Here is a 14,416-nt window from a genome sequence, read left to right on the forward strand (position 1 = left end):
TTGCAGTATGTTTCGACATCTTTGTGGCAAAATGGCCAGAAAAAACCCTCCTTTAACCTGGCAAATGTCCTTTTAACGCCCATATGTCCACCTCCGTGAATTAAATCGTGAACAGACTTCAACACATCATTCTTCATTGTTGAGGGCACCAGCAACTGAGCATAAACTTCTTCCAGAGAATTCTCGATTTTTTTTTGAATGATGGTCGGCGTTCCTGGCTCATCCACTGAAACAGTCTTTTCAACACTGGATCTTTTTGCTGCGCCTTAATAGTGTTTTCGGTTGACCATCCAGATGCTTCTTTTGCTTTTGGGGTTCAGGCAAGCGTCTTGGGTGCTGGCGTATAGGGAGCGAGTCTCCAGTTTCGATTGAGTGTTCGACCAGTTCTGTTTGTCCAATATCGTACGGGTGCAGCGAAAATACATCACGATAGGAAGAGATTACGGAAAACAGCTTTTGGCGTTCAACTTCTGACAGTTCCAATTTGTCCAAACATAACTCATCGTGCAGTGCCGACAACTCATCGTTGGAAAACTTGTTCTCTATGCAAGTCCTGATCCATAGTTTGAACCTGGTAGATTTCCCATGGTGGATTGCTGTGACTTCCGTGTATGTCAGAAGCACGTCGAAAGTTTCTTGCACGTTGCCTGTGACAACGTCGAGCAATGTGACCATATTCCCCACAGTTAAAACACTGAAGTCTTCTTCTCTCTTCCCCAGGTTTTCTTGCTGTCTTCATTTCTTTTCGCAGCTGGAAAATTTCGTCCTGAAGTTTTTCGACAGTTCTTTTTAATTGGGATACGTCCTGGTGATCTCCTGTAACCGCTGCTACTTCTGACGTCATTATACGTGGTTCATGATGCGTCCGTTCTGCGTTTTCAATAATTTTCTTTGCTGTGGCGTAAAAATCCGGTTGTGCATTTTTAAAGTTATCGCGTAAGATTTGTGAGGCTTGTTGACGATCTCTCAGTCCTCGAACAAGTAGGTTGTACAGCACACTGCTGCGCATTTCATGCTGTTCGTCGTTTGTATAAGCCATTTTTCCCAATTGAGCTATAGATTCAAGAAAGTTTCTTACAAATTCGTCAAAACCTTGAGTTCGCTGAACGGGTTGTTGCATGGCATGCTTTTGTGAAGATAGTCCTGAAACCGTGTCTTTTGCTTTTTGAATGAGTTCGTCATAACTAAGCTCGTAAAGTTCATTACGACCATCGGTCATTGAGAATCTCATGTCTTCCGGCAAGCTTTGTAGAAATGCATGTTTCTTCCCGCATCCGATGCTTTAACGCTGTCTCAGAAGGATTCGAATTCTTTGAGAAAAGACGAAAAACTATTGCCGAGCCGGAGAGTAAAAAAATTTCAACTTCAGTAAAACTTGATAAAATCTTCTGTGCCTCTAAGAGGTCGTGCCGTGCTCGCCAGTGTTACGTTTTGTTGTTCTCACTCTTAGAATTACAGGCACATGTTTTATTTTAAAAGCAGTTAGGTCAAGTTTTCGTTCACACAGCTCATTTCAGGAGCTCCAATACAAAACTGTCAGTGCAACTACTTGTCAGACACACGTCGATAAAAAGACACATGTGGTTAATTTACCACGGAAACGCGCAATCGGCCGCAAGGGAGAAACGTAACAGATACAGGGCAAAAACAAGTGTAACAGAAACAACAGAAATCTTTTGCTGCTTTTGTATAATGAGGTAAGACACGGCTCGATGTTAATTCTCTATATCGCCGAACACTTCACATGCTTAACTTCCAAAGAATGTTCCTCATGTCCTGGGAATCCTATAATGAGCGTAAATGTTCAAGGAAGGTTCATTTCCACGTCACAACTGCTTGTGATCGGATTGAGAAGACGTGATTCAAAGTCACTGTCAGAAAAGATTGTGGTTGCCAATCGTGAGTTAATTATACCCTGTGGAGAAGGAAAAAAAAGATATAAACTTCAGGCAGGGATTTGTTACCTTGAGTTTGGTGAGGAAAAACGGCACTATATTACCTACATCGTGCGTGAGGAAAGAGTAGTCCAGTGTGATGGTGGGGAAGTGGGGATAGTAGAATATGATGGTGTTCGTTCCAAGATCGATCGCTGTAGCTATATATTTTTTACGAAAAAATCAGCCAATATTCCAAAACATCATAAAGACGTCAATAAGAAAACTGCTTTCACGAAAGAAAACAAGTCTCAGCATAATACATAAATCATTAAATGGCGAAAACTACCGAAATGTATCCTTGACATGGAGATAATCAGAACAAATGAGCTGGAGGAATTTCAGCCACAGTACAACTTGGAAGGTAAGGCAGGTAAACACTGGAAGGATTTGTCGACGGCCGTTCTGGACAATATTGCTCAATCACTTATTGACCTTATACAGTTTTCTGTAGAAAATGCAAAGTCAAAGATGTTTCCTTATCGCCACTATCTCTTTTTACAGTGTTCAATGACAAAATTAAAGATTTACGAGTACGACTTTACGAAGTTAAGTACACGGAGAAATATCTCAGTAGCAACCTTGCATCAAATCTCCTGGAGTTTGTTCGCAGCAGACTGTGTGTACAACAAGTGAGGAAGCGATGGGTGGACAACTCTTTTATTTCCCATATCACTGTGGGCAACCTTTAAATAAAGTATTTTGAAAAGTATCAGTGTAGCTGTAACGTTTACATTGTATGAGTGTTAGAAATAGAAGCCATAATTTACCTCACTCTGCACCTCTATCACTTGGACTACAATAGTGCTTCCAAGAAGTTGAATTTCCCAATCAAAACGTCTGTTGATGAAATTAAGAGCTGTTCACAATCACATACAGTTCACAAAATGTACGATAGTATAAGTGCATACCAGCACTGGTCTTTGTATATAAAGAAATTTATATGTACTTCTTCATGTAGCACAGCGATGCCGTCAGTTCACTAGATTTTTCCATGGCATGTGCAGCCTCTGCCAGTCCCATGTTTGTGCATTCTTAGATGTTATTCTAATGATGATGTATCTGGTTGGCTCCACATTCTTTTATGTTCACTTTGTCTGTTTGTATTTAAAGTGCACAGTATCATAATTGTTGTGCCTGTTTAGTATTTATGCTTCACTATAAATACTACTTCTTAGTGTAACCATTGGTTTTGTTCAACGAGCATTACCTATTATCGAGGTATAATATGCCTATTGGGGAATGTCCTGATGAAAAAACCAAACGACCATGAAAGGGCTGCCTCAGGGGCATGGTTGGAAAATCCATCAACAGCAAATTATGATTTACACAAATAGATATATTGGTATGTTCAATTTCAGTGATAATAATTAATGTGAGAAAACTTAAATATGGTAAAAGCACAAATGAAATCACAAAACATATATGAACAATAGAACATGCCTTCAATACCGACATATTGGAGCTTAACCACATTAAAATGATAAATCCTCTTCTTGTATATTTTAAAGGGCTGAGTTGACTTTTAAAACAGTAATTGCAATACTTACCGTATTGATTAACTTTCAAACAATTTTAACTTATCTAGAGAAAAGGATGTTTACACCAAGAAGTACTTAAACAAAACTTCCCATTTCTCTGTCATAAACTCAGTATTTTGTCAACCCTAAAACATATATGCAATTTGAAAAATGCTTACTATTTACACTAAATAGGCCTATATAACATGTTAAGAATTCAGAGCCAAAAAACACTTGATAAGTAGGCTATTTCAACATCTTGGGCTGGTAAATGCATTTACTGAGTACATATAATACAATTACATGCACATTTATTTTGGAAATCAGTCAAATTACTACATCTATGCTTTTACTTAGGTTTGTAGACTGTTATCCATACAGTTGCTGACTTGATTATTGAGACAGTGCAAGTGCAACCTATTGCGATTTTGTTTTTTCAACTACATGCAACCTGTTATTAAGCTATAGCTAATGGGCTATGGTCTACAAAGAAGCTTCACTTCCAGACTTCTGCATTGCATCAACCTAATGGGCCTAAAATGTCAGAAGAACCTGACATTTTAGCCCATCAGCATTCAACAATTTTACCTTTTACCTAGGCCATGCAATTCATAATGCTAAATCAAAGAATTTTCTCATTAATATTAATAATAACGTTTGACTGCTGACATCGAAATACCGTAACCAAAAATACTTACATGCGATGTTAAAAACAGACAAGTCACGACTAGGCATACCACATTAAAACCATTAGCCAGTTTACCATTAGCGCTTAAGAATAATTATTTAGTCTACTGAACATAGTTTATAAAAAAATTAACGGAAACCTTGCTGTCATTTTGGAAGCTATGATTCTGCTAGGATTCTGCCAGAATGACGGTGGTAATTTTTTTGTAGGTCGCGCCAAAAAGCAATTATCGACCCTTCAACAACGAATTCAGTTTGCTGTGTCTGCGCCATTAGAGTTTGTGACGTGACGTCAGTTTTTGCACCATTAACTTTTTTTGTGGCTGTCTTGTTTAAGTTTGTTTTTTGTTGGCAATTTACATCCAGAAAAAAAACAGCCCATGCTTACCTGTAGGAACACCTTAAAAACAAGGTGTTGTGAGATTTTAACATTTGTAAAGCTATCTTGAAATAAACTGGTATATTTTATAGAGCGATCCATTTTAGTCAGTTCTTTTAGTGACGCACGGACTTGATTGCCTCATAAACTCACGCCGTCATGAACTATGTAATACTTTTGCTTAGGAGACTTATTCACATTCACTACTGGCATTAAGTCACGTCCTGGAGGCTTATAAACCAACCCATCAAAAAACGCTTAATGTGAGGTTTTATAGCGCAAAGAAAGACATTAGGCTATAAATATACTGTATGTTGTTGAGCTGTTTCTGGTCGACCGCTGGGCATAACTTGATATTATTTTATTGATAAATAACATTTGTCGAAGAACAGGCATAACTGGAACTGGAGAGACGTCTCAAAATAGCGTCTGCATGGACCTTTGTCTAAAAGACGACTGAGTCACTGATTCGAAATGCGATTATGCGAACAGCAAATAAAACAAAAAAACACAATAATTCTTTGGGCAATTAAACGTGGTGTCATGCCGCTTTCTAGCGGGCAGGGTGGTGAATGGCCTTGGAATGTCAGCCGCCAGTTGGTCTTCCGAACTCTTGTTTCCCACCAGATGGCATCCGAGTCATAACCATCTTTGAATGACACAACTTAGGGGGGCAGTGGATATGACCAGTTAGACCTAAATGTACTTGGCGTTCCGTGATAATGTCATACAGTTTCTGACAATTTCATCCTTCGTGATTAGGCCAAAACCCTCGCAGCCTATTAAGGCACTTTTGATGAAATGTGTTTAAAAGCATGTTTGCTACGAGTCAAAACGCAGGCAGTGTGATAACCCAAAATGTGAGTAGCAAGTGAAACTTGTGTATCAAGACCACAGGTTCTCGTGCTTGTACAATGACAATCTGCATCAATTCTGATATCTAGGAACAGCTGTTGAGAAAACTGTGGCCAATGGGAATTGGTTAACCGCTAAAATAAATCGATTAATCCTAGAACTGATCTACTCTTGAAAATCATTTTAACTTTCGAGTAGACGGACCTGAAGTTAAAAGACCAAAAATACTTTGAATAGTTTATTTTAAACTACCGTACATATTATGTATAGACTATATACGATTTTAACCAATGAATATTTTCTACTTTTCATATCAAAATTGTGTTAAACTTAATTAAATTAGTGACATCTTTTACCAAGTAAGGCATTTCGATCAAACATGATTGTTGGCTAAATGCAACATTACTCTAATCACTCCTAACAGTCCTAACTTTATTTGTCTAAACGCGTTGTGTGTACGAATATCGCGGTTTCAAACAAAACTGTACAATCGATGGCAGATTCAATAGAATTCCAGAAAAATTTGGTTAAACAAATAAATTGAAGTACTTTCACAGGTGATGTTCAATGAAGAATTTGCGAAAAGTGGTATTCTGTTAACAAGCAAGTGATTGTGATCAACAAATGCCTTATTCCATACGACAAAGTGGTGTCTACTAAAATGTCTACAAATGACGTCTACTAAAATGTGCTCTGTAAATTAAAAAAATTAAAATCATGCCGCTGGCATGGAGAAACCTAGTTTCTCAAATGAAGCAACTTTGACTTGCAACAAAATTACGAAATAATTAACAAAGCAGAGAGTGACAGATTTCTTCGCAAGTGAGCACATAGCAACCAAGGGACTGATATGATCTTCAGTTTGAATGTAAAACAATACAAACAACAGTGTTATATCTCATTTGAAATCTATATACTGTACAAAAAATTTCGACAACTTAACATCAAGCCACATATAAAAGAAAGATTATAAAACAACAAAACGGACAAGCACATGATGTCTTAAGTTAGTTACCTGAATAGATTACAATAATTTCTAGGAACTTTCAGTTAATTATCGTACAAATTTGATACAACTTGAACTATCATACACAGATTTGGTTGCGGCAATTTTCAACCAAAAATCCTTTCAACTTCTGAAAGTTAAAAAAAGCTTTAGCAACAACAGCATGGCTAGCTTGGATTTCTAGCAACAGTCACGGTTGAAAAACATGCAAGTGCCTAATAACACTCAAGTAAAAGCGATTTACTTTAAACGAAAATTTATGCATCAATTATCTTCTGAAGCTTTGTCTTATGCTGCCATCTTGATCAAGAAATTCAAAGCAATCCAACGACACATTGTTGTTGTACATGAGTTCAACCAATCTTCTCTTATCCGATCTATTCTGGCGACACCATTCCCGAAACATGGCGGTTTTTCTTTCAACACCTGCACGCAAAATGAAGTGAGTATGGCGTGCCATATCCACTAACCCTGTAGCTCCCAACTTTTTTATCCTACTTTGGGATCCTTAGCTGCAATAATTCCTTTACCGCAAACCCTCAACTTCAAAATTGTTGCTTAACAGGCTGTTTATGATGAATTAAAATAAAACTTGTAGACCCATTGCGGATCCCAGGTTGGCAAGGACCGCAGTCACCCCATATTTGGACTGAACTAATTTACTCACTTTTTCGATGATCCTCTTTGATTTGTTCTATAACATTGACTGATAAGCCCATCCTTGCAGCAAGCATCTCCCAACCGTCGCTGTAATACAGCAACTCACCAAGCCTGGTACAGTCAGCATCAGTAACAACTGGCGGTTGAGGTGGTTCCACAGATGAACTGAAACTGGCATCTCCCTGGGGTGCTTGCTAAAAAGTAACGCTTAACAAGTTATTGCCCATTTTATGACGTATATCGATTGGTTTCGTTTCAATTACCAAAACCAACCATGTGTTTGCTGTAAAAGCCTCAAAAAAATAAAACTTTAAATAATCGTTAAGCAACTACCCGACTGTATGATTTATGCATTACGTTACCATTGGCGGAATTAGCTGCTCTGAGTAAGCAATGTCGTCTGCAATTGTTCCAGTGGTGAATATGTCAGCAAGTGGTTTCGGATATCGAGACTTCGAGACATCAAAGGACTGAATTCCTCTCTCACTCTACGCCAATCATGATTAGAGTTAAGTTGTTTGGAAAATTGCATTCACAAACAAGTCATGTTTCACTTATCACTGGAATACGTCAAAATATTTCAGATTCTTAATACGTCAGATTGTTATAACACTCATTCTGGTACAATGAACAAAATCAATTGCTGGGAACGTCTTGGTCAGCTTTAGTTTGGCTTAGCTCGGATGGTTATTGTATTCTACTAAGTGAAGATCTCTCAAACCTGATCAATTGTTTGGTATATCGGTGTGTTAATAAAAAATGTGAAATGTAATATGTTACCATAATTCTCTGCTTGGCTGATGCAACAGCTGAATCTATGTCTGCTTCAGAAATACCAAGAATCAGTTGCCTGAGGTTATGAGATATTTCTGTAACATACAACGTTCAACTTGTTTTAAGCAGTGGGTAGTAACAAAACCAAATAAAGTAACAAATCACCTAGTACAACTAAATCAGCATCACACATACATTAAAGTGTCAGATTGAACAAGTTTCAAAGTGATAACATACCATCAAAAAATGGTCGCTGTGTTGGATCATTCTGCAACCCACTTCGCAAAATGTTTTTGAGCACGTTAGTATCCCTGGCTTCCCCTACATTGACCTGATCAATTGAATTTGCAAGTCCTCCGTTGCGAAGCTGAACTTTCAGCAGTTCAGCATCGCGATGACAGCCTTTGTAAAACAGTGTGTGGTTACAGAAGATTGATCTGTCTAACACTGCTTTGTAGTGTGAGTGCTTTAGCCAGCCTTAAATTATAGAAAGTCACAACATTTACAGTGTGATGCTATAACTACCATACAACACAATATAAGTCTTACCAGCAAATGGTTTCTGAAGTAAACAAATCTCCCACATTATGACGCAGAAGCTGAAAAAATGAAGATGTAAGTTTGTTTAGTTATTAAATGAACACACACTGATCAGTTGGTTTCAAAGTTACACTTATTTTTATAACAAACTTTGGTATCTTTTCTAATTGGCTAATTCGAAGTGATAAAACTTATTTATTGGTTACATGCACAATCGATTCGCCATTATGATGATTTTAAATACGATGTGCATAAAATTGTATCACTTAACTGAAAAGAGAATGTTGGCGTTTGCTCATTAAACTTTGGTATCAGAAAAATTATACTATGCTGTCTGTGCCCAAGTTTAATACCAAGTTACCAGAAATTCAAACCCAAACTTTTCCATAAAAATAAGTGCATCTGTTATGTGATTTGCAATGGATGTTACCTGTAGACATCATATTTTTTATTGCGTAGGGAAGTATCAAAAAATTCAAGAGGAGCATATTCAATTGTGCAAACATGGTTTGGATTGTCACGTGGAATCGAATCTATGGAAACGGTTGAAAATCTAGCAGCACCAAAGTCACAAATCTGGACAAAATTGAAACCATTTAATTTTTAGAATGACGTCTAAAATATCTAAAATAATAACAACACAGTTTCATAAAAAATTTTCCTGCCTGTACTTGTATTGCAAAAACAGAATTTTAAAGCTACCTTTGCATGAAGGTCCCGATCTAACAAGATGTTGGCAGGTTTCAGGTCACAATGTAAAATCCTCTTGTCTGGTGAGAATTCATGCAATTTTCTCATCGCATCACTAATTTCATGCAAAATGCGAAATGCAAGACACCAACTATAGATCCTTTCCTAAGTTACATATATATACCACAGCAATTAAAATGATGCAAGAAAGTCTTATAGACCAATAAGAATTACTTTTGTGTAAGTTTTAACTACTTACTCTGTGTTGTTAAAAAATGTACACATATATATCCACTGCATTACAATCAACAACGTAAGATCGGTGATTTCAAACCCAAATCACACCCAGTTGCTTTTGTCACTTACTGTTTCTGCTGTTATTGTAACAACAAATGCCATATGTTTCAAACATTCTACTTTCATTGTACTATCCTTTATCTGTTACCTCAATTTAATGCTGTGTTACAGTTACACGCATACACATACTCGCACGCATACACATTCATACGCATACACATACTCGCATACACATTCATACGCATACACATACTCGCACGCATACACATTCATACGCATGCACATACTCTTTAAACATAGTCTGTCGCTTGGTCATAACCTTCAGTCATGAGCTCAGCAAATTATTTCAAACAAGTTAACCTTATTCTGACGCGTAGTTTCGAGATCGATGTTGTTTGACGAGCATTTTGTTCAGTAACAATAATGTGACTTTGGTCAACATTCTCAGCTCCCTACAGTCTTTGAGGGCCGCGTTGCTTGTTTCAGTTGTTTGACATGGTCACCGACTTGGATTATAATGGATGCAAGTGGCAACTATAGCAATTGCATTCGATTTCAACAAAGCTGCAGACTATCTGGTTTTGTTATTGCTGGCGCCACATACGCACACACACTGATTCAAACAACATAAATCCTACGCAGTTCTATTTTATCTGTAATGTGTCTCTACAAGGCTGAACAATTCAATGAAATTTACCTGCCTATAGCCATGAATAAAATTGTTCAGATCTCCAGCCGGCATATAGTCACTCACAATTCCAAATAAGTTTCTGTTTGTTCTGTGGGTGATTATTCCTCTCAGAAGAATGCCGTTATAATGCTTACAGGCTTTGGCTTGAATTGTTACTTCCTTTTTAAAATCACTAAATAAAAGATTTGAGATATTACTTAAGACCCGAAGAAAGTCCTGCATATAAATCATAATACACAGATAAAAATATGTGGCACATAATGTGAAACATATATGTTATATTTTAATTTGTACACATGATAATAGCTACATCAGCTATACTAACGTTCCTCGGTTGCAATACAAAACTCTCCACGTTTTTGTAACCTCTCCGGGCCAATTTTGTCATTCATTGCTTGCCTTAATAAAGCTAACCCATTTGTATCGCTGTCAATGAACCTGCTGGCAATGACAGTATTCATAACTCATAAGTTACATCTTAAACACATACCTGAGAGTGCCTAAACCGTAGAACATTTTCACCGCAACTCTTCCATGTTTTTTATGCCAAGCGTCCCAAACTTCACCAAATCCACCTGAACATGATTGACAATTTTGCTCAACACGAAAGTCTTTTATAGGCAGGCATTCTATTTCCGCAAAGTCCATAAATGTCAACACTTAAATGCCAATTATATACAAAATCTGGACGATAAGAGTAAGAAATTGCACTAAACATTGAAACCAGAGAATATCTACCAATGTAAACATGATCACTATGGCAGGATTTAAAACAGCAAAAATAATAAACAGCTACGCTGTGTTCTCTCTGACGGCAAAATAACATACACCTTGTGCTACATATTGAAGATTATGCCAAATATGGGTCTAAATCTTTTACAAAATATAAGCATGCACATTTGAGGTAACAAGCACATGCTTTCATGCACTTGTATTAGTGGAATTGGCGATCACGTGTCTAATATGTAACAGAATTATAAGCAAAAGTATATATATATATATATATATAATAAGAATTTAAAATCAATTATTTGTATTCAATGGCAAGTCAGACAAACCCTAGCTAAAACAATGCCCCAAAACAGTGTTCAGAAATATTATGACCATTGTTAACAATTCTTTCTTAGTCTCAAGATTTTGCTTGGTGGTAATTAAATTATAATGCATATTTCTCACATTTAGTTTTGGGCATGACTCTTATCCTAAACTCTCTTCAAATTGTTTTCGAATGAATGAGGAAAACCTTAATAAAAGGGGTGATTCACTAGTTAGTCAAATCAATAACAAAATGAGTCATATGTACCAGTCAGTCAGAGTCATAAATTGATGACTCAGATTTAACACTTTTGTGTACTATACAGTAATGGTTCTAATAGTGAAAGTAAAAAGGTTCACTGATATAAACAATTCTGAAACATGATCTATGTAATTTGTAGTTTGCAAACTTCATTCACTTCTAAATCGAAAAAGTTTTAAAAACTTCTTCCCCTTAAACTTGCCAAGAGACACAGACAAATAAAATATATCAAAAGTAATAAAACACAATCACATACTAAAAAATTTCAACTGTGTACTAATGTAAGGTATATACAGTGAGACCTCGTTAATCCGGACCACTTCGTTTCGTCAAAAAATGTCGGTTTAGCGGGGTATCCGGATAATCGGAAAGTAAAAAATCAATCAATCTTGCAAATGCAGCACCGTGTTCAAAACGCAGTATGCACCTTACTCCAATTATAAGTGCCGAGTTTCTGGCTGGACAGCAACTAAAATAAAATTATATTTATTGTATGATCCGACCCAGTGTCGAACCCCAGAACCACCGTATTAAAGACGAATGCTCTCCAAGTGACGAACATTCGGTTGCAAATCGGTTTGACAACCGCTCTTGCGTGGCGAAGCATTCCGGTGGGACCAACTGTCTTGAACTTTCTTTGACCTGTTTCCAATCTTTGCGCAATGCGATATCAAAAGCTGATAGCACGATTGAGTTGCAGCAGTATGTCTTCAATAGATTGCCGCACTCAACCGATGTAATGTACGTATTTTTTTGCGACCGCGGAAGCGTTGTTTGTTACTGTTGATGAACAATTTATTTTTTCGTTTCTAAAATACTGTACAGTACTGTACTTTTGAATCAATAAAGACCGCAACATTATTATGCGTAGATAATCGGCTATGGTTTCGTCAACAAACTAACATAGTGTATTAGGACAGTCGTGAATCATTTTCGCTTAACTGTTAATAATCCGGTTTATCGGATTTTATTGCTATTGATTGAGCACATTTGTTCCGAAACTTTAGTGTCGGAGTCGGACAGCGGGGTTTCCGGATTAAAGGGGTAAAATGCATAGGAAGAAATCCGTTCCCGGCAGTTTTGTGTCGGATAGCGGGGATTCCGGTTCATCGGGGTACGGATTAACGAGGTCCCACTGTATACATATATATATATATATATACATAGTATACAGTGTATTGACTACCACTATTGATTTTAAAGAGAGATCTTGTAAGCTTAGCAATAATCAACTTGATAAACCGTGCGTTAAACCGTGTTTGTTAAACTGAAACTTTGTACAAAAAATTTTGTTGCACACCGAACAACGCAAATCCCTTTTTCGTTTACAATGCCTAATATAGTTGCTTTTATCCGAAAACGCTTTGTCGCAAATTTTGCATTGAAAAGGTTTCTCTCCAGTATGAATTCGAATATGAACTTTTAAGTCACTTGCATTGTAACAAGATTTCCCGCAAAACTGACAAATGTACTTGTTAAGATAGTTATGTTCCTCGATATAATGACGCTTCAATTTGTGACCGGATGCATGTGGCTGCCGACATATCTTGCAGACATAGTTTTGCCGACGTACAGTAATTTTATGATTCTGATTTGGCCACTTTAACAATGTCGCTCGTTTATCCATTTTAACCAGACTGTTTTCATTTAAGCGTGACTGAAAAACTGGAAAAATTTTGGATAAACGTCCGCTCGTGCTCTGCCCAGAGGTAACGGGGCTCATTTCAGCGAAGTCTTCTTCATTTTCATCCGATAGATTGTCGCCAGAGGATTTGGTAAATTGTCCAAAGGCAACCAACTCCTTTTGTTCATCAACTAATCTCTTAGGTGAACTCTCATTAGCAAATGATTTCATTGCAGGTTCTTGAACGTGATGTCCAGAAAAACTTGAGACCAACGCAGATTCTTCATCTTCTTCACATATTTCATGTTTCACAAAAGTGTCACCGTTATTGAAATCACTGTTAACATTTGTTTCCCTGTAAGCACTACCAACATTTTGTTCATCCACCAAATCTTGATCACTAATTCCCAAATCAGTCATTGGTTCAGAATTATACGAATTTCCTGGCATGTCACCATTTAGAGTATCAGAACTGCTGTTTGCTACAAGTGTCATACTTGTTTGTTGAAGAAATTCGCTGAACAAATTTGTAAAGTTTTGAAAGTTCTCTTCTATTCTCCTGACACCTTGGTTCATGTCCTTCCTCATAAGCTTCAGCTCTGCTAGAAGCAACATACTCACTGCATCTGGTTTTGAGAGATGAGGAGCAACATTGCTTGCGGAAACATCCATTTTATTTAAATAAATATTTTTTGGCTGTTCACTTGACAGAAATTCAATAAAAACACGATTAACTTTGAATTGGTTATCTAGACTGCTGGAAATATGAAATACAATAATTTTTGATTTATATATACTAGACTGCTTTGTATCATAATGTGCCATTGTGTGTAGTTGATCTTCCACACTGACCACAATCACTAGTCACTTCTTTTACATATATTTGTTCTGACACAAAGTGATAGTGCACAGCACACACATTTGAGGCAAACTAAACAAAAATTCGCAGTCAAGTGCTTTTCATTTCATTGAATCTTGGAATTTGCAAAAACATAATTTTTACAGAAAATTTAGTCCTAACTGCCTATGCCAAGCTTTGCGGTCTGGCTATCTAGGGCAACACTAATCTATGGATGCAACAACACTAATCTGCAGAAGTGCGAAAGTCACAATGCTATAGCCTTTAAAATTAATTTTAAACTAATCCCTACCGACTGACCGACCTCCAATTCCCAGTTTTCATGACCAAATTATCTCCAAAACTTCCCCAGTTTACAAGATTAGTGCTGCTACTACCTCACTTCCGAAAATTTGTGTTATTACTTCCGCTTTTTCGCAGATTAGGCTAGTGTGTCGACCGTAGCTTAAATATTGGTAAAACTAAAGCAGACAATTACAGTAATAGGAAAATACCAATTGCGTATTACCAATTTTCCCATTCTGATGACCGGCTACAAGTAAAAATAGATACAGGCTAGCCGCTAGGCAAGGGTTTTTTAACCTGGGTGTCACGGGGACATTC

At 37.1% G+C, this 14,416-nt stretch overlaps 1 protein-coding gene and 1 long non-coding RNA gene across 7 annotated transcripts; both read right to left on the reverse strand.

Annotated features, from left to right (window-relative positions):
* Nucleotides 1-1,452: 1,452 nt before the first annotated feature.
* LOC143453247 (uncharacterized) lies at nt 1,453-4,230 on the reverse strand. Of its 5 annotated transcripts, none has more exons than XR_013115147.1 (7): nt 3,485-4,230; nt 2,884-3,031; nt 2,705-2,774; nt 2,516-2,620; nt 2,224-2,382; nt 2,004-2,095; nt 1,453-1,915 (listed from the first exon to the last, which is right to left on the reverse strand). It is a non-coding gene; the product is annotated as an uncharacterized LOC143453247 (long non-coding RNA). The 5 variants fall into 5 exon arrangements; XR_013115146.1 differs by lacking the exon at nt 3,485-4,230 and adding an exon at nt 3,145-3,349; XR_013115148.1 differs by lacking the exon at nt 2,884-3,031 and having other exon boundaries at nt 3,485-4,205.
* Nucleotides 4,231-5,646: 1,416 nt separating this feature from the next.
* LOC143451476 (ankyrin repeat and protein kinase domain-containing protein 1-like) lies at nt 5,647-11,603 on the reverse strand. Of its 2 annotated transcripts, none has more exons than XM_076952061.1 (10): nt 10,524-11,603; nt 10,040-10,205; nt 9,058-9,210; nt 8,786-8,931; nt 8,365-8,414; nt 8,053-8,217; nt 7,822-7,910; nt 7,404-7,529; nt 7,049-7,235; nt 5,647-6,807 (listed from the first exon to the last, which is right to left on the reverse strand). In XM_076952061.1, exons 1-10 carry the CDS (start codon nt 10,679-10,681, stop codon nt 6,650-6,652), a joined length of 1,398 nt encoding a protein of 465 aa, XP_076808176.1. In that variant the 5' UTR covers nt 10,682-11,603; the 3' UTR covers nt 5,647-6,649. The 2 variants fall into 2 exon arrangements, with proteins under 2 accessions (XP_076808176.1, XP_076808177.1); XM_076952062.1 differs by lacking the exon at nt 10,524-11,603 and adding an exon at nt 10,359-10,492.
* Nucleotides 11,604-14,416: the final 2,813 nt, after the last annotated feature.

Source organism: Clavelina lepadiformis, chromosome 4, assembly GCF_947623445.1.
Source record: "Clavelina lepadiformis chromosome 4, kaClaLepa1.1, whole genome shotgun sequence".
Lineage (NCBI taxonomy): Eukaryota > Metazoa > Chordata > Ascidiacea > Aplousobranchia > Clavelinidae > Clavelina > Clavelina lepadiformis.

What these genes read in the sequence shown, in the direction of transcription:
- LOC143451476 (XM_076952061.1), bottom strand. Translation starts at nt 10,681, where the DNA reads ATGGACTTTGCGGAAATAGAATGCCTGCCTATAAAAGACTTTCGTGTT. An exon ending in TACGGTTTAGGCACTCTCAG is followed by an intron (nt 10,206 to 10,523) that starts GTATGTGTTTAA and finishes TCTTTTATTTAG; the next exon opens with TGATTTTAAAAAGGAAGTAA. An exon ending in ATCGGGACCTTCATGCAAAG is followed by an intron (nt 8,932 to 9,057) that starts GTAGCTTTAAAA and finishes AATTTTGTCCAG; the next exon opens with ATTTGTGACTTTGGTGCTGC.